Here is a 26,892-nt window from a genome sequence, read left to right as displayed (position 1 = left end):
GTTTCCACTCATTACTCCTTTCTCAGGATGATCTTGTGTTAGGTGGAAAGAAGGGCGCAATTCAATATTCCTCAAGTATTACAGGCAAGAGGAAAGACAATTGTTTAGAAAACAAGCATTATATGTAATTTGATAGGGTTTTTGTTGGTTTTTTTTTCAAGAAAATTGTGCTTGTTCTCTGCAGAAGACTATTAAAGGTTAGAAATAAATTTTATATATGTGTCATCTCAAGCCAGAAATGTTTGTTTTCCCTCAGTATTAAAACAATTGAAAAAAACTTCACTGGAAATCAATTTAGAAATTGCAACTATTTAATATGCGCTGTCTCCAAAATTCAGCATGACTAAGAAAAGATAAATTGACCAAAGAGCATTAGCTAAGTTTCCTCTGCATGTATTTACAAACCATGTGAAGTGAACTTCGCTGAAACAAACAGTCTGAATATTATTGCCAGTAAATACTGTTCTGTAAGAAGGTTGTTTAACAAATAATCATGTTTACACCCTTCCTGATTAGGAAAAAGGATTTTGGTATTTCTGAATTCAACCTGTTTCAAGACATGAGGATTCACAGAAATACATCAGCAAGCTAAATACTGACTTTTCAGTTCTACACCTGATGTTTTAAAATGTTTTCGGCATTCTTAGCAGCTAATGTCTCAATTTAGAAGCCTCTGCAAACTAAACATAAGAACAAAAATTGGTGTATATATAGACATTTACCTTCTTCAACTGTCTGTACAATGGCTCCTGAAGAACTCCAGTTTGTTGTAAACCCAAAGCTGCGACTGTGGCCAGGTCTCTGGTTTATACTGATTCTCATTTCACTGTACTGTTCCTGAAAAATAAAACATGACACTACAGTATCTGGTATCACAGGAATCTAAATGAGGGAAAGTCTATCCTCTAAATAAGCGAGGCTGCTCACAATGTGCACTTTAATAATCTATTATTAGCATCACAAACAAAGGAAACAGTATTGAAGTCAGTTAACTAACTCATTTGCTTTTTATTCCAACAGGTGTGTGTTCAGCTTATATTTATATTTTCTCTACACATATCTTTCACTCTGCATTTCTATAATTTTAAATGTTTTGCAACACACTAATAAAAAATTTAAGAACTTGGAGGAAACAAAACCCCTAAATGATTCTTCATGGATTGTTTTGTGAATTTGTGACATGTAGTGCCTCCTCAGAGAGCATCAGAGATGTGGAAAAGCTAGATAACTGTAATCAATTTTATATCCTACCATAAGAATCATCAGTTTCCTTTAGGCTCAATGCTGTAACTAGGTTTATTTGAGTGCACAATTATCTTCTTGCTTTTGTGTGAGATACTACCAGTTTGCTATAGATTTTGTAAAGAGATCTTAGATAATTAAAATAATCCCAAAATCAGCTAAATTTCAATCTTTGGCTTTAACGGATGTTTCAGAATCTGAATCAAAATCTAACATCACCATTTTAAACAACAAGAATATCTGAATGGGAATACATTTTGTAACACTCGCTTTCAATCCCACGCTATATTAAGAGCATGTGTTGCATACATTAACATTTTAATGTCAGCTCATTAAAAACTATTAAAATGCCCAAATGCATGCTATGCACCACATCAGCATGACAGTGGCATTGACATAAAAGGAAAAAAAGGAAGATTTTTCTGTCAAACAACGTTAAAATACATACATTCCAGCAAAATGTGCATGGAAAGGACTCTGCACGTTTTAACACAGGCATCAAATGTTCGCCTACATTTTAGTTCCCTAGTGAACCTGCCTTCCTGAAGAGTCGGATTCATTTTCCCTAGTTTAAAATATTTAAAAGTCTAGAGACCTATGCCAATTCCTCCAAGCTCCCATGTTGGTAAGATGCAACAGGCAGCTACAGTGAGCACTGCACAAGCAGATGCAGCTAGCCAGTCTCAGGGAGGTGCAGAGGTGCAGCCAGAGGTGGTTTCAGCAGCACCCAAGTACTGGATAGAGAAGAAAACAACACTGCACAGCACCATCCCAAGGTATAACCTCATGTTACAGGAATCCTCCTGGGAAAACACTCCCCTTTACAGCCCAGGGTAGAAATTAAACCTTTTCTTCACAATGCAGCTACTGGTTTGCAAATGCTCCCATACAACCCAAGTCCTTAGGTGAGTATCCTAAAAGTGAATCTGCTGAACAGGTTAGCACACTGGGCTAGAGAACATGAGTTTGAGTGTGATCCTGGAAATTACTACTGGTCATAATCTATTTTTTCCACCATCCCAACGTGATTCTCCAGATCTATCTCTTGTCAGAGGAGTAATGTGACTTTGTACACTGAACTTTATCATTTTCAGAGGTCATCTCTAAAACAGTGCTCCACAGACCTGGTGTTATGGCCCTGATGACTAGTGAACTATGTCAGTCTCTCTGGCAATGATTTACAAATGCATCAAATGGAACTTGCATCCCTTAACTTAGAGCTTGTTAAGTTATATAACACCATTTTAAATTACTCCCCAATATTAATCACTGGTAGGAGGAAAAATTTATGTCATAACTAATGACAGGAGAAAAACAAATGGACCTAGTATACGCTATTGTCATTTACCTTTTTTAGACAGATACTAAGAACACATAATGAATCTATCAGTTTTCACTGAATAAAACAGAAATTCCTCTGCCTGTTTTGGTTACAACACAGAAAAAACAATCATGATCTCTTTCCTTATACAGCAATCACAGTTTCAAAAAATAATTATAAATTCATTGCAATGGCCAAGAGGCATTGGGGTATTAAACTGCAATGTATTTCTTTTCCACAAATGATTAGGAAGAAGAAATCTTTGGAAGCAAATTAATTTCTAAAAAGGTGGTATGAGAAGTGATTTCATAAATCAGCATCCAAGGTCTTACAACCTTTACCCAAGCAACTGGCACAATTAAGTTTTACAGCAGGATCAGGAATGCAAATCTGTCAAAGATTATGAACTGAATCATCAGATAGTACAGAAAGGTATCAAAAATTAAAGCTATTGTTGGTGAAACATGCAATCAGTTGGAAGAAACAGCACTTAACATACATATTTCAAAAAGAAAACTGAAAGACCCAACCCCTTATCCAATAAGCACATGCAAAAAGATATGGTGATTTACTTCAAAATTAACATGCATATTAATTAGATTCAAGTAAATAGAAGAAAAAAAAAAGGCCCATGCCACAACAGATGGAAAAAAGGATAGTATGATACTGATATTTACGGTCAGCCTTTGAAAAGTTGATCTTTTTTCCACCACCAGTTTAAAAGTGCAAAATGAATGCTACAGCAGCTCAGATAATTCATCTGTCACACCTGATTACATGCAAAATGTGCTAATTTGGAAATCAGCAAAAAATTTTGCAAGCATTAAACAATATGTAGAATAACTATTCCGAATTAGAATGATAAATAAAATTAAGCACATGACAAAAAGGACAGGGAAAAATTCAGAAAATTATTTTTTTCTTCCCCACATACTCTTCTCCCTAAATTAAATCAATGGAAATAGCAGGTCTCTGAGATGTCCTCTTACTACCAGAAAAATACTTGGCATTAGCTGTACTTTTAGTTCTTTTCTCTTTTATTCTGCTGTGGCATTCAGTTACACCAAGTAATCACACTATTTCCACACTTACCATGGACTTTGAATCCTTAGGCTCTGCTGAACTCGCAATTTCTGCAGAAGATGCAAGTGAAAGAGAATCAGGAGGGATGCCATACTCTGGCTTAGGAATACTGCTTCCAGCATCTTGGTCTTGGGACTTTAAAGGTAATGCCAAACTAGGAGGAGGTGTTGACTGAACACCTTTTTCCTCCTCTTCCTCCTCACCTCTGCTTCCAAATGCACCAGTGGAGAGAGAGTGTGCAGACTCTGGTTGTGAAAAGGACATGCTGGTGAACAAAGTTTGAGTTCTTTTAGTTTTTTCTACTTCTCCATTGTATTTCTGAGCATCATCCATCTAGAACAAAAATGACAGCTTGGTAAATAAGTGCTTGAAAAAACCAAATCTTTCAGTGATTTTTATATTTAAAAAAAAAAAAAAAACAAAAAAACCCCAAAAAAACCAAACAAACACCTCCCCCTTTGAAGTAAATTCTGGTTCCTGTACCCATTGTTAACTACCTACTTAGAAATTTTTTTTCTCTTGAAATGCTTGCAGAACAAATAGTCCAGACTTTTTAGGATAAACTTGTTAAGGTCATTTGCTTAGTATTATTTACATTCTTACCACTTCTTACCACTTTTTAAATAGAAACAAATAAGGATTTAGGAGAAAACTATGAAAATCATCATAGTAATGGGGCAGGGGCAATCAATTTAATTGTTTCAGTGCTTTATAGCATAGACAAAATTTGGTCTAGCATAAAATTTCAATTTCAACAATGTCAGCAGAGCAAACTTTATCACCTGAAAAATTTATCTTTAACACTTATTTATGTTAACCTGGCTCCAGATAATTACCTCCAACAGTAGCTGTTTTGATAAAGCACACTAAGGAGACCTACTACAAGTAATAAAAAGAATACCAAATACAGATACCAGCTTTACTTCTAGGAGTGTGTTTAAGCACAGAAACACAAGTAAACATCTAAAGCCATGACAGAACTGCCTGCTCCTTCATCACACAGGAGTCACTTTTTAAACAAAACTAAAACATTGTTCCCTCGGCTATTGAAGAGCCCACATTTACAAACTTCAGGAAATAAGCGGAATTTTACCGTGAACGACCGTGGAAGTGACGAGATTCCTCTTGAGTGGACACCAAAAGGTCTTGGTGTAACCACAGATGTTAACCTGGAGGTATCAGTTTTCTGGTAAGTTCTCGGGAGAGAAGCTGAAACCTGAGCTGACCCAGTTTGAGCATTCCCTGAGTAGCGAGTGGACAAAAGAGCCGGGCTCTGCTCCCGCTCCTGCGCCAGGCTCTCCGATGGGGCAGGAGTTCCGCGCGCAGCCGAGCTCTCCAGCAGGCTCTCCTTGGGTGGCTGTGTGCCGTACACACTTCTGCTGTCCTTAGTGCTGTACGAAGTGTCTTCTTCCAAACGGTAATCTTTGGCTGCTGACCAATCTTTTGTGGCTGTGGAAGGTGCTTTTTCTTCACTGAACACATCATCGTTCAATGAATACGCCCAGTTGTGCTCCTGTTTCTGCTGTTCATAGGAGTCTTGATCTCTCTCCTCCCTATGGGAATAGAGCCGGTTAAAGTACCAAGCGGCCCAACAAACAGGCAGGCCTAAAGTCTTTCAACTAGCAAATGTTTAAGGCAGAGCATAAGCCAAATAATACATCTCCAGTAAATGAAAATGAATAGCATAATTTAAATATATTAGTATTTTCATATATTTTTAAATCTTTCTTCTTCCACCTCCTCCCCATTCAGCACTCCCATAATACTCAGACATACTACTATCACATTATCAGGCTGCCACCATGACAGAAACCTTTGTCAAAAAAATGACACAGCTACACATAGCTATAAATTATCTAAATACACATACATTTGAGTTACACATGCTCAGAAATTCAGATTTATTTAGGAAAAAAGAGGAATAAGATAGCCCCATAACACTGCCTGAACTGTATAACTGTGCTTGATGTTTCTGCTCTATGAAAATGCTATATTGAATTTTAGATACCTAAATAAGACGGTGCCCTGAAATTCAGCTGATTATTATTTTAATTATTATTGATAATTATTCCATTATTATTGATAATTATTTTAATTATTAATTCCTTTGTCATAAATGAACAACCACTACAAGGATAATCTAATACATCAGTTATAAGAGTCTCATCGATACTGAACATTCAGTACAATTAGAATTCATACTTTATCCAAGCAACAAATTTTTTTCCTCACAAATAGGTAAAAAATTAAAGAAATCAAAAATATTAGAATTATTTATTTTATGAATACATGTCATGTGCAAATTACCTTCAGCTGAGCCATATGTGCATTTGAAATAAATAAATAAATAAACAAAACTGTCACCACTAGAAATGGTACTGTGTTGTTCACACTTTTAACTCTTCAGAAAGTAAACACCAAGAGGAAAAATTAGGGATGAAGGGGAAATCAAGTAAAAGTTTACAGCTCTGTGACATACATTAAAATTCTGGCTGCAGTTCTCCACAGTGGTTAAAGATATAGCAAATGCAGTGGCAGAAGGAAGAGAAATAGTTAACTTTATCCATGAGTAAAAAAGGCAACTCTCCAGATCAGTGCTATTGTTTTAACTAATTTAAAGAGAATGCAAATGTTGACTTCTCAATACTTTTTTTTTATGGTTAGCAGAGTAAAATATCAGTTATAGAGAAAACTGTTTAACATTCTGTGCAAACAGTGCATTGGAAAACAATATTCAGTCCTTCAATTGCCTAGATTTTTACATTTTATTTTGTAACTAAAATTGTCAAGATCTCTGCAGAATCAATTGCAACTTGCTGGTAAAAGTGGCTCAAAAATCCAAAGGAATAAAAATGCTCAGATTTAAATGCTTAAACATAATACTCCCATTAGGACCATTACCTCTCCTGCTGCATTTCTTTCAGTGACTTGGTACTGCTTCCAGACACCTCAGAGGCTCTCCTTTCAATTTCTTCTCTCTCTTCCTTTTTCTTTTGCAGTTCTGAAGTGTAACTCTTTCTACGACTCTTCCATTTTGCTAGATCCTATTTAGAATAACATGAATGTATACCACCAGATTTTCTCAAGGCTTCATAGACTTACAGAGGGATTCCATTACATGCTATTTATTGCCCTGATTTTATTTGCATGTCTGCATCACAGCTACATTTTCATGTACCTTTCCCCTAAATGACAAAGGGGTTGTCATGTTCTAGTTAGGGTTGCAGGCTCACTGCCTCCTTAAGCTAACAATTGTAATTATTGGACTATATGCTACTTGGCCCATTTTTTAACCCCTTTAACATTTTCAATTTTATTCTAAATACTTCACCCAATCACACATAATTGAAAACTAATGCAAATGCCATCTGTATTTCTTTGTTGAGGGCTTTAGAGTTAGGGATATCATTATTTTTTACAAATCACTGCTATGTTAGACTGATACACTAGCTTGAGAATAAATATGCCTTGAATTCTAAATTGAAAACAGGTATTTCTGTAGTTTCTTCATTTCTGTAAAACCGTAATATTGTCCATGAAATACCAGAATTGAGTTAAGGAAAGTACTGAATATTAGAACTGAGATGCATTAAACAAACAACTATGAACTACTTGTTTGGTGCTTCGTTTTAATTTCAGCTGCTTGTGGATACTCATTGTCAAACAGAGATTTTAATAAATTGAAAAGTCTTTAGATATGCTTATGATGCTGTGCAAAGCTACCATACAGTTTACAAGCTGGATTTAAGACAGAATTATTAGGGGATAGAAGCCTCAAGAATTTGCACAAGGAAGTATTATTTCTTCTCCTTTCTCCTAGAGGACCAAATACTCAGACATTCCAATCATTTCTCCAAAAGAAGTATTCAAAAATTGCAGATAACACAAGAAACCATGCCCTAACTTCTCTTTACATCCACAGAAATCATGCCTGAAGGCTTTGCTACAATACATACAAGTCCTGTCCTAAAATATTTATCAGAAACTTAGGATGATATGTAAAATAATTTCATTTCTGCACTAAAACAGGCATCCCCACAAACTCTAGTAGCTGCATGAGATGAATTGTTTCAGAAGACAGCCGCATGAATTGCTGCACATATGCCAAAGCTTGTTTACTAGGGACACTGAAGGCAGGGGACACCCAGCCCTTCAAGCAGGACCCACAAGGACAGGTGAAAAGGAGTCCTTACTTCTTGCCACTTTAGATCTTGTTCTTGTAGTTGCTCTTTTATCTTCTGCAGCTCTTCATAACGGATTCTGCGCAGAGACTGCAGCTCCTCTGCACTGACATCATTCAAAGATTTACTCCTAGAAAGGGAAAAGAGAACTTTACAACATCCTTCATTTACATGCATGGAACCTTCAGAGAGAGAGAGATTTATATTAGTACAACTGAATGCTCATGAGTGTTATTTTGAATGGAGCAGGAAACACATTGGCAGCTGAATGAGAGACTGGGATGTGCTGTAGTGCCAATACACAAGTCATTAGTTGAGTATTTGAGCAAATAAAATCAGGTTAAGGGAATAAGCAGCCATGTACATCTCCATGCTGATTGTTCACATTGAGCTCCTCATAGAACACTGCTACCTCTGTTTTAATTTGTTATGCTCTTTATTGATATTGTTCCTTTCTTTGACCCAAAAGGCATCCCCTATCCCCAAATCCAAACTCCCATCCTTTGACTTCTCTCCTGTAACAGCCCCAGTATCACCTCCTGTTCTTTCCTTCCTTAGGCTAATCACAGAATCAAATCTCTTATTGATGCGCATTTCCAAAAGATTAAGAGTCACTCATTGCTAAATGCTCAGTTCACGGATGTCACAGGCCCACTAGCCTATGCTGATCCTCCCCAAGCCTCTGAGATGCTTTCTGTTCAAGTTGGGATGGCTAACAGCCACCTTCCTTCTTCAACATGGCCACAGCTTCCCCCAGGATCTCCTACTTGCTAGCTCCCTTTAACCTAAATTCCTCAAAGCTCACCTTTCATGCTTTCCCCCACCACATGCTATTTTTTCCTTTATTCTTTCACACTACAGTGATAAACATAACAGGACATTTAGTTTAGGTATAGGACAAGCCTCCTGATGAGATTTGACCACAAGGCTCTGAGACAGTAAACAGAATGTAGGTGTTTCATCATAAGGTCTAATGGTGTAATACAAAGGGAAAGTTAGGTTTCTGCTGCTTGGGTTTTGTTGGTTTTTGTTTTTTTGTTTCTTAGTATTAAAAATAGCTTTGTATGCATTTATCCAAAGTATGAGTTATAGAGGGATGTAACTGAGTTCTAACAGGACTTGAAAATGAGGCACCTCTCTGATATGATGGAAAAATCAGATAAAACCCAAAACAAATCCAGCACAGAGCCTTGCTCTAATCTGTTGCATTCCAAGAGATCTCTGAACTAACAAACCAGACTCTCACTTCCTCCCAAGAGGCTGAACTCACTTTCATTGGTAACATAAGACTGGCCTCTGGCCTCTAGAAATAAAGGCTTGGGCATTAACTCATCCTATCTGTCCTCTTATCTATTTTCTGAATGAGAAGAGTGCCAAACTCAGCAAAAATCACCTGGTTGCTATTTCAGAAACTCTTTTCTTGTACAGTTCTTTTCCTCCTTTTTTATGCTTACATTATATCACAAATAGAACTGTTTTCAGGTAACCAAATAATACGTAAGGTTGTATCAAATTTGTACCAGATGAGTTCAAGAAAACTTACACAACTACAGTTTCCACTCCTTTCTCTTGAGTTACTACATCTGCCTGCAACAAAACACGAAAATCTCGACCTAAATAAAATATAACCTAAGCAAAAGTATATTCATACTATGGAACTGGACCTTAGCTTTAATTTTAGTCTAAACTAAAAACCTAACTAGTGACTTGAGTCTTCTGAGTCTGCCTCTCCTAACATTTCGCACTCTGGAAACGTTTAGTCATTTAACAGGTTTGGCTCAGGGTAAAAAATAGAGACGCAAACAAACAATTAAATAAATTTAAATTTAAAATACAGTAATTTAACAAATACAAGCCGCACCATTTTGACTAAAATTTTGCTCCTACACCGGACATGTGGCTTATACTCAGGAGCAGCTAATATGTGAATAATTTTCTGACATTTACAACCCCGGAAGTGCCAGCCAGAGTGCCGAGCTGAGCACGTGCCAGTAAAAGCCGGCATTTCGCAATTGTTACAAATTGGTTACTCTGTTGCGCCGCGGGTGGAGCCTGGCTGCCTGCAGGTAGCAGGGAGGGCGGGGAGAGAGGAGGGAGATCTCTGTCCTTCCCTCCTCTGCCGCAGCCCGGGGGAGAGACGGGAGGGGCCCCGTGCCGCCATCGCCGCGGCTCGGGGAGGAGGCGGGGGCCATGCGCCGCCATGGTTGCGGCTCGGGGAGGCGGTGGGGGGCTCCGTCCCCACCAGCCTCCACCGCCGCGGGAGCGGGGGGGGCTCCGTCCCTGCCTGCCGCCACGGGGCAGTGCCAGGCCAGGGCAAGTGAGCCCAGAGGCGGCGGCCGGCCCCGAGCGGCCCCGCTGAGCGACAGCGCCGGGCTGGGCCACCTGGCCCCGTCGGCAGCCCCAAGCAGGCCAAGCCTTCATAGCCTGAGCCGAGCCAGTAAGCCCCGCCCTGCCGTGATTCTGTTACTATTTGGCAACTTTGTTGCATGTGGGTCCTTGCTGCGAATGACAGAGCGGCTTATACTCAGGTGCGGCTTATTTATGGACAAAGAACGAAATGTTTGCCACCACCCAGCGATGCAGCTTATACTCAGTGCGGCTTGTATTCGTGAAATTACTGTAAATCATTAGAACACCATGCATTCTCAAATACTTAATATGCCATCACACAAAAAGTGGAAAAATTATTTCTCTTTGAGACACAGTTCATTGCAAACAACATCTAAGTTTCCATGACACAAATCTATAAGCTAACCACCAAGCACTCAATAACCTAGAAGATATAAAATAACCCCAGGCCATTCACCAATCCCATGATAAATACCACTGCTGTTAATTATTTTCAGATTCTAGCTGTACAGCCTTCAAAATAAAATATTTGTTAATATTCCTTCACACTTTTTCAATGTTTTAAAGTCTAGTTTAAATACAGAACAACACATTTTTCACTTCAGTGGGAATAAAACATTACAGCTGATTTACGAAGTGCCTGATAACCATAACTTGAATACACGAGAGAGAACTTTTGCCATATACACAGCTTTTATCTCTTACATTCATTACGCAAATTGCAAAGAACAGAACAACAAAGCATCATGCACAAGTTTTCAGCGTGAGTTTTTAGCTACTGTGCATGCATAAAGATGAAAAGAGGTCAAAAAAACAGCATTACGGTCATCCAAGCTTTTATTAAACTTACCCTTGCTCATCAGAAAGCTTTTGAAACAGTCTGAGAAATCAGAAACCAAAAAAGAAAAGATTCAGTGCCTTGATATTGATAACAACATTAACACCATTAGTAGACCAGCACTCTCACTAAGTGATGGGGAAACTGAAAGCTTGGGAACCAGCCAGCATGGAACAGCACATAAGGAATTGGACACCAGCCAAAAAACACACCAGGACTTCCATGATGGGCAAAGTTGGGCAGAATTGTCAGAACAAGACTGCCTGCAAGTTTCCAGCACTTTTCATTTAGCAATACTGCACAAATAGAGCCTTGTCTTATTTCTGCACCACTTATTCCAATGCTGCCAGCATTATGCTCAAAAGAGACTCGTTTCAAGAAATTAAAATTAATGCCAGCTTGAGTCCCAACAAAAAGCGTGGCTTACAGAGGTTGTTTTCTTGTTACTTAACCATTTCTGATACTAACTGAAAGTAATACTTGGTGTGTACCAGAATAAAAGACCTATCTAGGAAGTTTAGTACATTAATCCTTGAACACAACTAATCCAGGGCAATTCAAGAGGATTTTTAGTATTCTTGAATATGAGTATTTTATAATGCAGCCATTTAATTATACTGAATGAATTTTTAAAACATGCAATATTTCCAAGCACTTCAGAAATATTTCTCAGTGAAGCTCGAACTTTGTTAACAGTATTAAGCTGAAAAACTAAATGCAGCAACATCAAAATATCAACTGGAACACAGAAGTGTCTTAGTCACAAAGTAATGATGCACAGCTGGTAGATCTGCAACTTGCAATGCCGTATTTTCAGAGCTAAGTAAACATTTGGAACCCCATTCTTCCCCAGTAAATACAAAATTCAAAGGAGAAATAGGAAGTACTTAAGAAACAGTATCCAGTCAGACAAGACAAATTTTGAGGATACCAGGAAAGAATTAGAGGAAAGAATGAATTGAGACTGTATGAAAGTAGGGGGATAGTGTTGGCAGGATAAAATATGCCACAGTGGACTTTAATATTACATAGACACACAAATTGCATGCACCTTGACTTTGGGCAGGCAAAACACTGGTTTTTTTTCACCTCATCTAGTCATCTCAGAACAGGACAGCTTACAAGCATTTTTAAACTTAGGTGCAAGCAAAAATATTAGAATTTGCAGAATTTTGCATATTCAGAATCTGTCTTTAAAGCATTCCCGTGCTTCAGAAATGTTTTTACCTATTATCATGTAGAATAAAAGAAAATATTTCTAGCCTCCACAGTCTTTTGAATAATAACTATTCCTGTTCAACCATGGAAAGAAACTAATGCAGAACTTGGAGTATGAAGGAATGATAACATTTTCTCCAAAGTGGCAGCCTAAAACTAGAAAACTTCATAACTTTTTGTTGAAAATATGGTATTGCAGTCATGAGCTTCTACTCAAAGCAAATAAAAAGCTTGTTCAAGGACGACACGAACAAACAGCAGACTGGCACTCTATGAATGGTTCAGCACAGGATGATGCTTTTTGGAATGGGAAGGGTTCAAGAGCACTCAATCTGTGCAGGACACAACCTGACCTCTCCACCATCTGCCGTTTCTTGTGTCTAACTTTGCTGGCCTCCCTGATTGCTTCCCACTTCTTCCAGTCTTCTTCACTGCATGGACCTGGGATAAAATTTACTGGCTGGATGTTGCTTCCCACTTTCCAAGATTCAATCTTGCGGGTCAGCATATCGTCCTTCTTATGGCGTAAAGACGGTGACAGCACTCGGCCATTGCTCTTCCTTTCCTCTGGTATCGCATTTTTTTCAAGTAAACATAGAAATTTGGACCGGATCTCTTCTGGAAGACTCCATGGATCAGGAAACAGTGCTGGGTGATACTTGTCAGGAGCACCTGATAAAGGCACCTCTTTTTTTTGAGAGAGGACTTTACGAAAAATCATGTCATCCTTTTCCAAATCTGGAATCACAGTTTGGCCCTCTCTGGGTTGCAGAATTATCTCACCCTCTAAAGGAGGTTCCTGCTCAGAGAATTTCTTTAAATACCGGGGATCTTGAAGAACAACTTGATTCACATGGAAAGCCCCAGTTTTCCGAACGAACAAATCATCATTTTCCAAATCTGGATATAGATATCCATTTTCCTCATCTCCTTGCTTGCCTCCTGGTATAAAGGAAACATTCTTTCTACATGTTATGAGCCTAGGGCCAGAAGTAGGATCAATTCTGGTCTCCATTTCAGAAGACATGTAGTCAGTGTATTTTTGCAGAGCCTGAAGTAACGAAAACTGACTGAAGCATATAAAACAAAAGGAGGGAAGTAAAAATATCATTAACTAGCAAGAGACAAGCAGATCACAACGTATTGCAATATACATTTGGTTTAGACTTGCAGTATCCCAAGCAGAATGACGACACCACTTGGCATTCACCACCACTGACCGTAGCGCAGCACACGCCAACCAATGCAAAGGTATCCCGGCATCCTAACTTGCTCAGAAACATCACACTTACATGCTCACACACAAAGCCAGTAGCCCTATGCAGCTTGTTACACTTTCGCATTTACAGGTTTCAGAAGGCCAGCAACTTATGGCTATATTTAAAAGAGAAAAAAAAAAAAAAAAACCAACAAACCAGCAAAACAGTAATAACCAAAAAAGCACAACATCATGGGATGTGGTTTAATTTCATTTAGCTGTTGCATATCCAGCCATTTCTTTTTGATGCATCAAGAGAACAGCTCATGCAGCAGTATCAACCTGGGCTGATCAGAAGACTCCAAGATTTTTCCTTCTGCAATCTGTGACAATGAGCTTCCCACATATTCAGCAGTTGGCTTATAATTCTGATCCCTTCTGCAGCTACTGTTCCAGTCAAAACTTGGTCTTGGTTGATTAGCAACAATGGTACAGCTTTGTTTGTAAGCAAATTCCTCATCCTCAGAATCTGATCTCTTTCTACTGTGCAGCAGCACAAAGAATGAGCAGAGGAGAAAGAAAAAAAAACTATGAAGTGTACTCATTGAGTAAAATGCACAGTGGCAACAGTGCAACAGGTTCAACAGTATAACAAAGATAATATTTCAATTATTAAAAAAAAAGATATCCTGCTGCTACACTGGCAATGAAAATAAAAAAATTCAAAGTCATAGAACTACACTTTATTTAGGTTTTGTACACAGGACAGAAACAGGCATGCATAAAAACGCACCTGAACCCTTGAATCTCTTTATACCAGGGTTTGAAAGAGGATTTCTTGATTTTTTTCCATAGCAATTCTTCCTCTGGAGTCCAAAATTTAGGAAGAAATTTGTCAAAAGCAACAACTGTATTTGGCGCTGAAGAACTTAGCTTGCGAAAATAAAGATCATCTTTTTCAATGTTTGGGATGCCTACTTCTTCCTCGTCCTCATCAAAATACCCAGATAATTGTGAAGGATTGTTAACTCTTGGTTTGTTTTCCTCTTTAGTATCCAACTGCCTCTGCCTCCTCTGGTTACTGTTCAAAATATCCAACCGGTTAAGATATTTTAGGAGCAACTTGACATAAGGAATGCAAAAAGACATGCTTTTTGGCTCAGGAGCTCAGCCTTGTGAATGAAGCATATTAGTTCTCAATTTCATCACTGCAGCACCAGAAATAAGAAGATATATCAAATAAAAAAAATTAAAAAGTTAAATGGTTATGTCAGCATCCTATCTCCTCCAACAGAAATACAAAATTTGACAGAAAAAGCGTATCAAATTATCAGCTGTGTTAAAATGCCGATTAGAAGACTAACTTTATGGAGTTATTAAAGGGTTGCGATTTAGGTAACGCAATAGTTACTGGATCTTGGATTAGTATCTCTGACCTCAGTGGTTCAAGCATTGCAGCTAGTGGACCAGCTGGATAACTTTCTTGCGAGCAAGATTTAGGAGAGTCATTGCGCAACATGAAATGATGTCCAGGTGCAGCAGAGCTTACAGGGCTCTTTTTCACTAGAAATCTACGATTTGCTAAGTCATCCAAAACAAGGTCGGGCAGCCTTCTTTCATCTTCTGAATCAGAGCCACTGTCATACTCATAGATGATCTGGAGGGAAGCTGGATTTGTAAGCCCACACTCTGCTCTGCTATTTTTGCAGGAAGCTACAGGATTCGTTTCACGTCCACTGAGGTTGACCAAAACAGGAATAGAATGAATACAGTGAAGTCACGAAGGTAATGGTGAAACTCAAGAACTGCCCACTAATCTCATCCGTATGCATCAAGAAGTTGGACAACTGAAATTCGTCACTATATTTAGGAAGCTTTAGTAGGCAACTAAAACCGTAGGTCTATCTCTCAAGAACTTGCATTTAGGACCACTTAAATACATCTGGAGTCTGGCCAGCTTCAAAACATTACTCAAACATCAAAAAACAATGTAAGAAACCAGAACCAAAAACCAAACCACACAACCACACCAAAATGTCCCCCTCGATAAAATACGGAAAATCAAATACTTGACTTTTTATTGCAGCAAGAACAGCTTTTCTTTAACTAATAAAGAAGTAACTTATTTTAAAAATTCTAAATCAAAGCCCATTTACTAAGACCACACACCAGTACCTTGAAAACGTTCCATCTGATTCAGTGAAAACAGGACTTGCCCAGCTCCTCCTGTTATCCTCATTCCTCTCTGTCCTCCTCTTCCTTAGAGGTGCTGGCACATATGCTGTCTGCTTGTTTTTGTTGGGTAAGAAACGATTGAAGTCAGTGGCGGGTTTTGGTTCAATCACAGAAATCCTACGGTAAGACCTGTCGTCTTTATGGGAGTCATGCATTTTGGAAGGCAGTTCCAAGTCTGTGTCACTGTCGCAACCTTAGAGGAAAGGGGAAAAAAGGGAGGATACAAACAATCATTCTTTATACATGTGTTTGTAGCTAAAACTTGGATCAAAATCTTTTAAAATCAATTTATCTCTGTATTTGAGATGTTTTAGCTGCAAATTTGCTGAGCTACTGACAGGATAGTAGGAGAGGTATTTTTAGAAGTCTGTGGAAAAGCTGTGATAAAAGCCATTAAACTCAATTTGGTTTGCATGATCCTCCTGCATTTGTTCCATTCTTTCATTATCACTGCTCCCTGTAGGGAACAAAGTGCTGGCCTCCAGACTGAAGACAAAAAACAGCACTGAAATTTTTTAATTAAATAGTATCCGCAAGATAAATTTACTAACAAAGACAAGTTAACAGCAAATACTATAGCAATGTGCTCATCTCACCAGATTAACATCCAGTAGAAGCCCAGAGTACGTCACATATATAACATGGTTAAATGTTGCCTTGCACAGATCAGCAATGCTCCACGGAGCCTCTGCTCAATGATTTTGTTATTGACATGAAACAAAATCCAAAACCTCACAATCTTTGGGACTTTAGACCACAAGTTGGCACTGAACTTTAAAACCAGCAGAGAAATACAGGCTAGAGTGCTGCTTTAGGTATCCAATGTCACTATCCTATTGTTACCTTTATTTTCTTGACAAACTACTAAAAGTAAAAAATACTATTCAGTATTTAACCCAGGTGGGAAAAACCTTACTGAATATTCACAAATGAAGTAAAGACATAGCAGTTTGACACAGCTACCCGAAGAGCAAGGCAAGAAATTTTTGCAAATTGTGAATTTTAGGTAATAATCCAGAGTTAATTTCTAGCAATTTCTCTTACAGAACTCTGGGAATATTCCCTGGACATACACACACCCTAATGTGTCTGTGAGAGTAAGAGTTTCAACAACCTACCTAGGAAGATCTGTGTGAGAGTCCTTTTTTTTCTACCAACTGTTAGAGGCCAATATTTGCTTAAGCAAAATACAACTGCAGCAGTTGCAAAACTAGAATTTACTTTCAAGCTGGTTTAAATACTAGATATACAAATACCAGGTCCATATATTGTCTTCTCCCACACTCATAAGATACATGTCAACAAAAGATTTTAGAGAAGAAAACATACCTTCACTGCCACCTTTCAAGGTTATATCTGATGAAAAGCTTGTACAGGATCTTGAACCAAAAGAGTCCAAGCTATCAAAGGAATCGTCTCTTTTATGAGTAGCTGCAGATGAAAAGGGCTCTCCCCGGTCAACGTACCAAATATCGCCGTACCCACTATCTCTGCCACTCCTGCTTGGCTGGCTGGACTCTTCAAGTGCCTACAAGAGTAGGTTTTGAAAGGTTGTCTTCAGTAATTTAGGGCGCAAATGCTACTCATGAGCATTTTGAATTCAAAAACAAACTTCAACAAAGACTACAGCAAAACCCTAAAACACATACACAACACATAAAACACTTGAACAGAAGACTTGATGAAAGGTCTTAAATTTCTTTCATCTCAGTCAAAGAGGATTGAAATAGAGCTCTTCACAATCTACCACATCAATTAGAGCAGATGGATTCTAAAATTCATATGGGTAGCAGAAGACCCAATGTAAGATAAAATCATTCTTTTCACATGGAACTTGATAGCAAGCAAAAGAAATAAAATAAATTACTATGTTCTCCAAACTAAAAAGAAAATTAAATCCCCAAGAGACTGTTTAGAATTGCTGCTGTATAGCAAACTATAAACTTCAGGTTATTTGCTTAGTTTTCTTTTTGGATTTCTTACCTTAGTCAATGCTTGCCCTAATAACTTCTCAAATGCTTTAAGATTGAGGTACGGACCATTATAATCAGGGTCACTTTGAGCTTTTCTCCCAAGCCAGTATAATGTAATTAAAACCTAAAAACAAACAGAAAATAAAACCTGTATACAAACTTAATTACTTTCTTCTCATGCCATGTGCCAGTGTAAAAGAATTTCAGCGCGCTGTTAGAGAGGTTTCCACAACGAACTGCAAAATCTTGCATATAGTATAAGTTATGATTGCCACCAAAACCAATTAAAGAGTGTCATGATGCATCTCATATATTTCATGTAAGCAGATGTAAGTACCATTATTCAATTATAACAATGATTTGGGAAAGTAAGCTGCACAGAGATCATTGCAAAATGGTATTAATCTGCATCAGATAAATGAACACTTGAAGAATAAGGTAAATATGATAATACCATAAACAGAAGCATTTAAAAATAATTAATCATAATTAACATGCAACTGTCTTACATTTTTCACTCTTCTGTTGGTTTCCTCTGGTCTGAAGTAGGGCAGAGAATGAGAAAAAGAAAAGAAAACAAAACGTTTTAAAATTGCTGACTTAAAATTGAATTATTATTCAAGATGTAAAAAGTTTCAAGTTAATCTAAATTTTTATCAGTCAGTCTAAAATATGCAACTATGATTGCTCCAAAAGAAATAAGAAGTATTTCACTATAAACACAATCATAACTCTGTACTAATTCAATTGTTACATGTAAAGTGAGAAGCTAGCCAATCTATTACAGTTTCTGTTTTGAGAGGTACACAGGCTCTGAGCATTTTTAATTATCTCTCATTTAGTTACCAACAAAATAGAAGTAGAAAACAAGCCTCTATTAGCCAGGGAGATCACAGACTCATAAAATGGTTTGGGTTGGAAGAGCCCTTAAATATCATCTACTTCCAACCCCTCTGCCATGGGCAGGGACACCTTCCACGTTGGTGAAAGCCCCATCCAGCCTGGCTTTGGAACCCTTATAGGGACGGGGCATCCACCACTTGTCAGGACAATCCATGGCAGTGCCTCTCCACCCTTAGGGTGGAGAATTTCTTCCCAATAACCTCTCTACACCAACCCTCTCAGTTCAGTCATTCCCCGTTGGTCCTATCACTACATGTCCCTGTAAAAAGTCCCTCTCAAGATTTATTGTAGGCTCACTTTAGCTGCTGGAAGGCTACTACAAGATCTCCCTTGAGTCTTCTCTTTTCCTGCCTGAATAATCTCAAATTTTCAATTCCATATGAAAGGACATTCAGTTGTAACTTTTCCCGATTGTATTGTTTTCTAAAGTATTTGCCTTAGGCAACAGAAAACACTTTATCCAAGAGTAAAGTTTTCGAGCCAAAAAATGAGAAACTGAAATTGGGACATCTCGAGAGAGATGATGTAGGGCTGAAAGGATGGGTTTGGGGTTTTTTATACAAAGACATGTTTTTCAAAAAATATTAAATATATATGCAATCATTAACATTAGGGAACTGACATATATATATATACACATATATATACCCAGTCTGTAGCACACCTTGGAAGTATGCCAATGGACACTCATAGTGGTCCTGTTCCCCACCTGCTAATTTTACAAGCAAGAAGAAGAAACATCTTGAATGGGAGGCTCCAAAAACTTTCTAGTCCCCAGGTGTAAATATTCACAGCTGAACTGCAGTGGTTGAACAACACTGCTGCCTGCAGCGCAGCAGTTATGGAAGAGCAAATGGCTTAAATACACCAAAACATCTCTTCACCTGCCCCAGATGTTGGTTTGGAGCTGGTTCAGCTGCTTCACACACAGCACTGTGTTGTTCAAAGAGAAAAGCAGAGACTTCACATACAGCAGCAGATACACCCATTCAGAGCTGCCTAACATGCCAGACCAAATGTGTTAAGGTACTTATCCTGTTTCTGTCTGTCTAGGAACCCACTAGACAAAGGTTACAGGAGAAAAAAAAAGAGAATAAACCATTCAGGAAACAGTTACGAGCTAATGTAATGAGGACAGGGCCTGGTGAGCCTAAGCGTCATTCTTCATGGAAACGGAATAGCAATGAGACGTGACAGCCATCAGGGACACAGACCATCCCTTCCCTCCTCCTGTTTCTTCTTACTCTGAGAGCACCCACTCCCACTCAGTGGCTCTAATTGTCTTGCCCATCCCCACATTATAAAGAAATCAAGGCTATCAGGAACACAAAGTCCTGAGATGGGTCTGACCTGCACAGTTCTTGCCTGCAGCTTCCTTAGTATTTCATGCCAGAGATGCTTCTGGCTTTGCAGCCAGTGACCTCTTTCCCACAGATAAGGAAGAACCCTCTGCCTTTAATGTGAAAAATTTACACTTTTTGTTTGCATTTTAATCCCTTCCAAAACCCATTGCTATTTGCTATTCACTCGAGACTAGTTGAAGAAAAAATACTGCCCTCTTTTTTCCAATAGATTGATTTTTTTTCCAGTGCCCGTGTTGCAGGGCACACCATAGCTGTGACCTAAGGTGCTACTAAAGACTGGTTGATTTCCCAAGCAGAGAATGGAAAACTACTCTTACATCAACACTACACTTCTCATATCCAGTGGAGAGCATTTTAAAGGTTAGCATTCTTTACCCTCAATGACTTTTATTAGCAAAATTTCTGCTTTTGTTTGCAGTTATAAAAGCAAAGGCCCTTGCAAAGGATGCCCTGAAGTTTGCTCCCAAACTTCAGCAGCACAGTAAGGAGTGGAAAACTCTGCCCTTAGCTGGCAGGAGCATGTATCCATGTACCAAATTAAAACAAAAAAACCACCACTAAGGCTTTTCACTCAATTGCAGCAAATAAAAACACAAAATAGAATAATTCTACTACACAGGAGTTCTTAATGAAGTGTTATAAAAGTGTAACTACTGTGCAATCTATGCAAATAATTCATCGGGGGTCTTGTGCGGAACTCTGAACAACTATAGTTCATAGGCGGGTATAAGATAGTGGCATCAACCTCAAGCACAGCAAATTCTTTGCTGCTGGAAGAGGAGAAATTACCCTACAACTTTTCTGACAAACTGTTACCTAATAGCAAACCTCTGATCTCGCCTCCAACTCCCCTTTGCCCCTTTGCAGTCCTGGCTCTAAATACACAGGGCTCCAACACTCAGTTTCTCACAGTGTATTTGAATAAACCATTTAGAAGATGGAGTACAAGAACTTCAGTAAAGTAGCTTTTAAGTTTTTTAAACACTCTTGGACACTTACAACCTTACTTTAAACATAAGTCTATAGCACTGAAGTGTGCACACAACTGCTTGCAGAGACATTTCTCATACAACAGCTAACTTAAGAACTGATGGGGTAGCTCACTTGCTAAAGTATCTTCATCAATGCAAATAAATGTCAATATTGCATTTGGTTACTGCGAAAGAACTCTGCTTTTTCCTGTTTTCATCCTAAGTTGTGATAGAGCCCAGTTGATGCCAACCATATTCTTTATGAATACTGGTGTGAGACAATTTGTGGTTTGAATAGGTGAATACCTTTATACAGAAGGTTTTGGGTGGGCTGCTGCTTTGCTCAGGAGGGCATAGCCAAGGCTGCATCTTAAAACTAATCTGCTGAAATAATTCAGTTCCTCCCCACATGGCAATGCAACACTACTTGCTAAATCATTTTGTGTATTTTTAAACATTAATTTCTCTTTCTTCCCACAGGTTCTTTTATATCTCCTTTCATTAACAATACAACTTTGCTCAAGATGTCTGAACTAAGTAAAGAAAGCTGCTAAGTAGAGCAGTTAAGATCTTGCTGGAAAATTTTTATTATAAATACTTCAGCTACTCCTGCCACAGTCTCAGCATTTAAGCATTCATTCTGAAGCTTAAAAGAGAAGCAACACCAATCCACCTATGCTAACCTCAATACCAAATTCCAGCTAACAAAGAGGTCTCAAAACTGTAAAAGTAGAATCCTAATTCACAAAGGGTGAACGTTAAATGTTGGCAGTGGTATTAATAAAAGTTTACATACAACTTCAAGATTAGCCACCCTGGAAAAGATTTCCTAATCACACTGCATGGAAGTCTAAAGGCCACAAGATAACAACACGTGGGGGATATTATAATAGTAATTGTGAAGTACAACCACATAAATTCGAGTTGAACAGTGATGAAAAGAGATGTGTAATAACCACCTGTGGAGAGATAATACCCTCTGTGTAAATCATCTCATCTACGTCAATCCTTGAGCAAACAGAAGGAAGACAAATGGGACAGGAATAGCTCTCACTTGTTGGTGCGTGATATGCTCAGAGACAAAACACCTCTGTTACATTTGAACACAACACATATTGACAAACACCACTTCCAGCCAGCAAGGACCAACTGATGTTTCTCGAATGAAGACCACTCTACAAGAATAAAGCAAAGTGGCACGGCAGATCAGCACGCGGAGCCACAGCTCAAGGAATTTATTCTCAGCTCTACTGTTTGCTCAAGGTTAAACAGCAGAATTAGTCACCAAGGCCCTGGCCTGACAATACAAAGGCTTTGGCAGCAGCTCTAGCTTAAGGATTTCCTGCTCTCCCTCTCTCTTCCAGCCACTCCTGTTTGCTGCCCCCATGGTTATGCCAACACAACCCTGAATCACACTGCAGTTCCATGCTGCCAGAGGGCTATACCTGTTTCTGTGGGTTTTTCTTAATATACATTTTCAGCCCCCAAATGAGTTTGCTGGTCTGTTTTAGATCATGCTCGTACAAGCAATTGCACCAGCACTGTGGCAGAGACAACATGTTGTTGCAGAGGAGTGGGTAGAGGGCTTGGTGGAGAAAGACTCTGCTCCAGACACCAGTATAGAGAACACCCACGTGATGACCCTGGGAGACAGGTGCTCTGTGCTTCCCATTTTTAAGGCGTGTGGAAAGCTTGCTGGGATTGTTTTAATGCATTTTGGGGCATTTGAAATTTAAAAATATATATATATATATATATATATATATATATATATATATATATATATATATATATATATATATAAAAAGTGGACAATCATACACCTTAGAGGAGCTAGCAGGACACAGTACTTTTAAGAAATCGTGAACTAGACTTTAACCAATTATAAAATATATCCACTGAAATCTCCCCAGTGCCTCCATACAAAAGAGCAGTGCAGTTTAAGAAGCTAGATTTCTTTTTTATTTATTTCAAAACTTTTAAACAATAACTCAATAGTTTGGATTTTATTTTTCTGGCACATGATACAGTTTTGTTTCCCCACATCCTAATATGTATTAAATTCCAGCAACTAGCAACTCATGATGTCAAAACTACTTTAATGCTTCACTTTATTATTTTCCTGGAAGAACAATGCGGATGTGGAGACCACATCCAAGATACCAAAAGTCTGAGCAAAATTCTGGAAGATTATTTTAAAGCATTCTGTTCAGAGAAGGATCTGTTTCTCATAGAGAAACATATTACAATATAGTTATCAATTGATGATTTAAAAAAAAACCAACAACAACAACAAACAAAGAAACAAGTTTGAACAGAGATTCTTCCTCCTCAAAATGAGGGTTAGCTGCCAAGAATACATGTGGTCCTGTCCAAAGAGATAAAACAAATCTGAGCCCATTTACGGGGAGAAAGAAGGAACATAGACACTCCCACTGACAGAAAGGAATGTGCCAGTGACAAATGCACCCTGCCCAGTGCCAAACCCATCCCTTGGTGACGAATACTTCAGAAACCCCAACAGCTGCCAACCCTGTTTTCTGTCCCTTCCTCTGAACTACAGATCTCACAAACACAAGACTTGAACAGATTACTGTTTTAAAAGTAGTACTGGTGCTCTCCCTTTGAGCTTCTGTCCATCAAGGCAGCAGTCACACCTCCAAGATGCTCTTTGAAGGACTTGGAAGAGCCATACCCTGGCCTGGGAGCAGGAGCAGACCAGTTGACTGCAGAAAAGCCCACTCCCCAGCTCCTTGCTGAGCTCCAGGTGCTCCAGCCCTACACCAACCCACTTCACTTACGATTCTGAGGAAGGTGTCAGAGGATTTGAAGGACTCCAGCACCCCCGCCGGGTACTGCTGTGCAGGAGATGAACGCTGCCTGTCCAACTAGCAGTGGGCTCATGCTAAATTTCAACCTCTTTGGCCACCTACTCAGCTGCTATTAATATTGCTGCTATCGGATTTCACTGAATTCCCACGTGCTGCTGAGAATAGAAAGGCTCCAGTGGAAGACGTGGTTGCTGCATGGGTACAGAAACATGAGGACCTTCCTCCAGCACTTGGATTCATAGCAAATTGATATTCAACCCCGAGAGCCACAGTTCACTGTGGAGAATGCTGGAAATAAACCAGCCAGGCTATGGCTGCACAGTTAGAGAACAGCTTTTGGAAACACACCTTTCTATTTGCCTATGAAAAGCACACACATTTTCCATAGCAACACATCCACTGGATCCAATGCCACTCACATCATAGCAGCACAGAGTCAGGTATAAAATGACAGCTGAAAGCGTTTCTCCGTGCCCCTACAGAACCTCTGGCTGACAGCAAGGAGTTTCGTGGGCAGGATGAATGAGCAGCCTGTCTCCACCCCCACCTACTGATGCTGAGGGGTGGAGGAGAAATGCTCAAGAAAGGAAAGGCAGAGAGGGAACAGAGCCAGCCAACACCCTCCGTGGGAACCATCACCATCCATGGCTTCAGAGCCTGTCTTCTCACACAGCCTCTTGAGCATGGTGCTTCCTCGCTGATCTCACCCATTATGCCTCCACACCATTCTGAAATCCCTTATCAAAACAAAAACAAGCACTTCTAGAAAAGTGCATCAACCCGGGCAAGTCACCAGACGATAACATTATCCATTTCCTCATGCTCTTTTCCGACCCCTCCCTGGGTGGTCCATCTCTGCCAGTTTCCTCGTATTCCAGTCTAATCTAGACGTTCTCCCAAAGAGAAAGCTAGTATCATGTAGGGAAGAAGGCACGCCCACCAAATAAAAAATAAAAATAAATCCCCCAGAAGAACAAGCAGAAAGAGCCTCAGTGATAACCTGAGCACTCCTCGGCTCTTGTCTGAGGGGTGAGCAGAGCAAGTGGTATGGAGCACTCACTGCAAGTTGTTGCTGTGGCAAAAAGGAGGCTGATAGGATCATGCATTTTCCTGCTCAAATATTAAGCTCTATTAAAGAAAATTAAAGTTGGTCTGAGGTCTTTTTCCAAAACAAATTGTTCTAAAATTTATAATAATTAATGTAGATTTGTTGATTGGTCCATTTTTGTGACTTTCTCTTACTCCATTCCTAGCCCTCTCTAAAAACTCCTCAGTTTCACCAATTACAGGCAATTAAACTGTGTATCTCTTGTATTGTTTTGTTTGCTTGGTTTTTCCAGGACAAAACTAGAATGCTTTGCCAAGCTGTATTGGGTACTTTCAATTCCAGATCTAGACTGACATCAACAAAAAAGAAAAAAAAAAAAAAAAAAAACAGCCAGCAGGTATTTTGTTACTGAAATCTAGTAGTCACATGCCATACACTTTGGCCAAGAAACATAAGAACATCCACTGACTTATGAGAAAAGATGGACTCTCTGCACAAAGTATTAGAAGCTGTGCAGCTGATTCTCAGCTTAAACAGAGTTTTAGGGTTTCTCAAATCAATTTGTTCACATTCAAGAGGATTTTTCATTTCAGAGGTGAAATTAGTTCCTTCTCAAGAAAAAAAAACAAACACTTTAATGCACACAGTATGTTAGATAAATTGATAGATAGCTATAATGTCAGTTTTGGTATTTAGAATTTGGAGCATATAATTTTGCTCAATCTCTCTTTTTATCTGTCTGCTGCCCTTTTTTTCTTTTATTGAAAACCTATACATATTTCAGTTGACCTTTGCACAAGGATTACATTAAATGTTCCCCCCTTCTACTTTTTTCCTTCCTTGTACCTCAAGAGTCAACATACTTGATCTCATCCTGTTGATCATCAGGATCATTATCTACATTAACTTCTCTTGCATTTAGTTATAAAAATCCTTGACCTTCATTCCCCTACACAAATCTAGACCATATTGTATAAATTTTGTAGATTAATTTGAAGAGAAGTCAAGATGGGGAACGTGCAATTTTGCTAACAATCTTTCCAAAACAAATAGTTGGTATATCTGGGGAGTCACTGAAAAAAGGTATCAAAATAGACAATTAAGAGCAATTGCGTAAGTTTTTAGAAACATAGTCAAAACCACAAAAACTAGTAAGCTGCTAGCTTGCTCAGAAATAGTTCAAGCACATTATTATGAAAACCCCTATGTATAACATCTAATATTTTCTTCAGCTAAGCTGCAGCAACCATGCCAACTCACAGCATTTTTTTTCAAGCCATGACAAAAAGTAATTTTCTCTACTGCCTGATGTCTCTTTGCTATTATTAAGTATTTCCAAAACCAAAGTCCTTTTTACTCCCAACTCTCACACCTAACTGGAGTATTTCAACATCCCCACTTTCCACACACAGATCCCAGAGGTAATGTTTTAGAATAGCCCTCAATACTGACCACATTAATTCCCACCAAGCCTTGATGAGACATGTCTGTAAACAACTCCAGGTATGGATAAACAAGTCACTGCAAGGTAAGTAAGGGTAAAAAATTTTCCATCTACCAACTACTCCTAGCAACTGCCTATGTGCACTCTCTTACACTCAACCCCTAGGATTAACACAACTGTTCAATTTGGATAAAGCATTCAGAGGTGGTCCCTTGGGAAGAGCTAGGATTTGGCAGGTTATACAACATTGCTTGCTCAGGGTGAAATATTTTTATAGCCTCTGTATACAGGAAAGAGGAAAAAACCACCCAACAAGCTCCTTCATTCAATCTCCTCCCTTGGTCCATGCCTAGGGAAAGATCCGTAAATGTAATCCTTTGTTATCCTTGTGCCAAGCAAACAGACAACGATGCAGAACTGCCTTGTGTATAAACAAAACAGTTTACCACAGCTTATAACACAAAAGCAAGGTTTACTCAATTCCTCAGGGTATGCAAAAAAAAAAAAAAATCCCTAGAACTCAAGTCTATTCTGCATAATTTATATCAGATATTTGGCAATGAACATATCCTCTGGTAAGGAAAAAAAGATAACTGATTACTTGCACTGGGTATTGCTGTGTTCTCACTTGTGCTTACATCCAGTTTCACCATTCCAAATAGGCATCTGCTTGGCTGCTGTTGTTGTAACACA

The 26,892-nt window shown here is 38.8% G+C and overlaps 1 protein-coding gene across 15 annotated transcripts in view; it reads right to left on the bottom strand.

Annotated features, from left to right (window-relative positions):
* The window catches only part of LMO7 (LIM domain 7), a 130,959-nt gene that overhangs the window by 27,095 nt on the left and 76,972 nt on the right, over positions 1-26,892 (bottom strand). For 6 of the 15 annotated variants that reach the window (XM_033051897.2, XM_033051899.2, XM_033051900.2 and 3 more), the window contains 13 exons: positions 18,148-18,178; positions 17,649-17,762; positions 16,995-17,193; positions 15,606-15,858; positions 14,224-14,511; positions 13,773-13,973; positions 12,586-13,302; positions 11,027-11,056; positions 7,840-7,957; positions 6,548-6,690; positions 4,740-5,199; positions 3,656-3,979; positions 723-837 (listed from right to left, as the gene is read on the bottom strand). In XM_033051897.2, the coding sequence (XP_032907788.1) occupies positions 723-837; positions 3,656-3,979; positions 4,740-5,199; positions 6,548-6,690; positions 7,840-7,957; positions 11,027-11,056; positions 12,586-13,302; positions 13,773-13,973; positions 14,224-14,511; positions 15,606-15,858; positions 16,995-17,193; positions 17,649-17,762; positions 18,148-18,178 (2,993 nt within the window). Of the gene's footprint in view, positions 1-722; positions 838-3,655; positions 3,980-4,739; positions 5,200-6,547; positions 6,691-7,839; positions 7,958-11,026; positions 11,057-12,585; positions 13,303-13,772; positions 13,974-14,223; positions 14,639-14,866; positions 15,167-15,605; positions 15,859-16,994; positions 17,194-17,648; positions 17,763-18,147; positions 18,179-23,677; positions 23,701-26,892 lie in introns of those variants that run through there. The other 9 variants (XM_033051912.2, XM_033051904.2, XM_033051908.2 and 6 more) reach the window with 9 other exon arrangements.

Source organism: Catharus ustulatus, chromosome 2, assembly GCF_009819885.2.
Source record: "Catharus ustulatus isolate bCatUst1 chromosome 2, bCatUst1.pri.v2, whole genome shotgun sequence".
NCBI lineage: Eukaryota > Metazoa > Chordata > Aves > Passeriformes > Turdidae > Catharus > Catharus ustulatus.
Note: the sequence above shows the minus strand (reverse complement) of the source record. Positions and strands in the feature narration are given on the sequence as shown.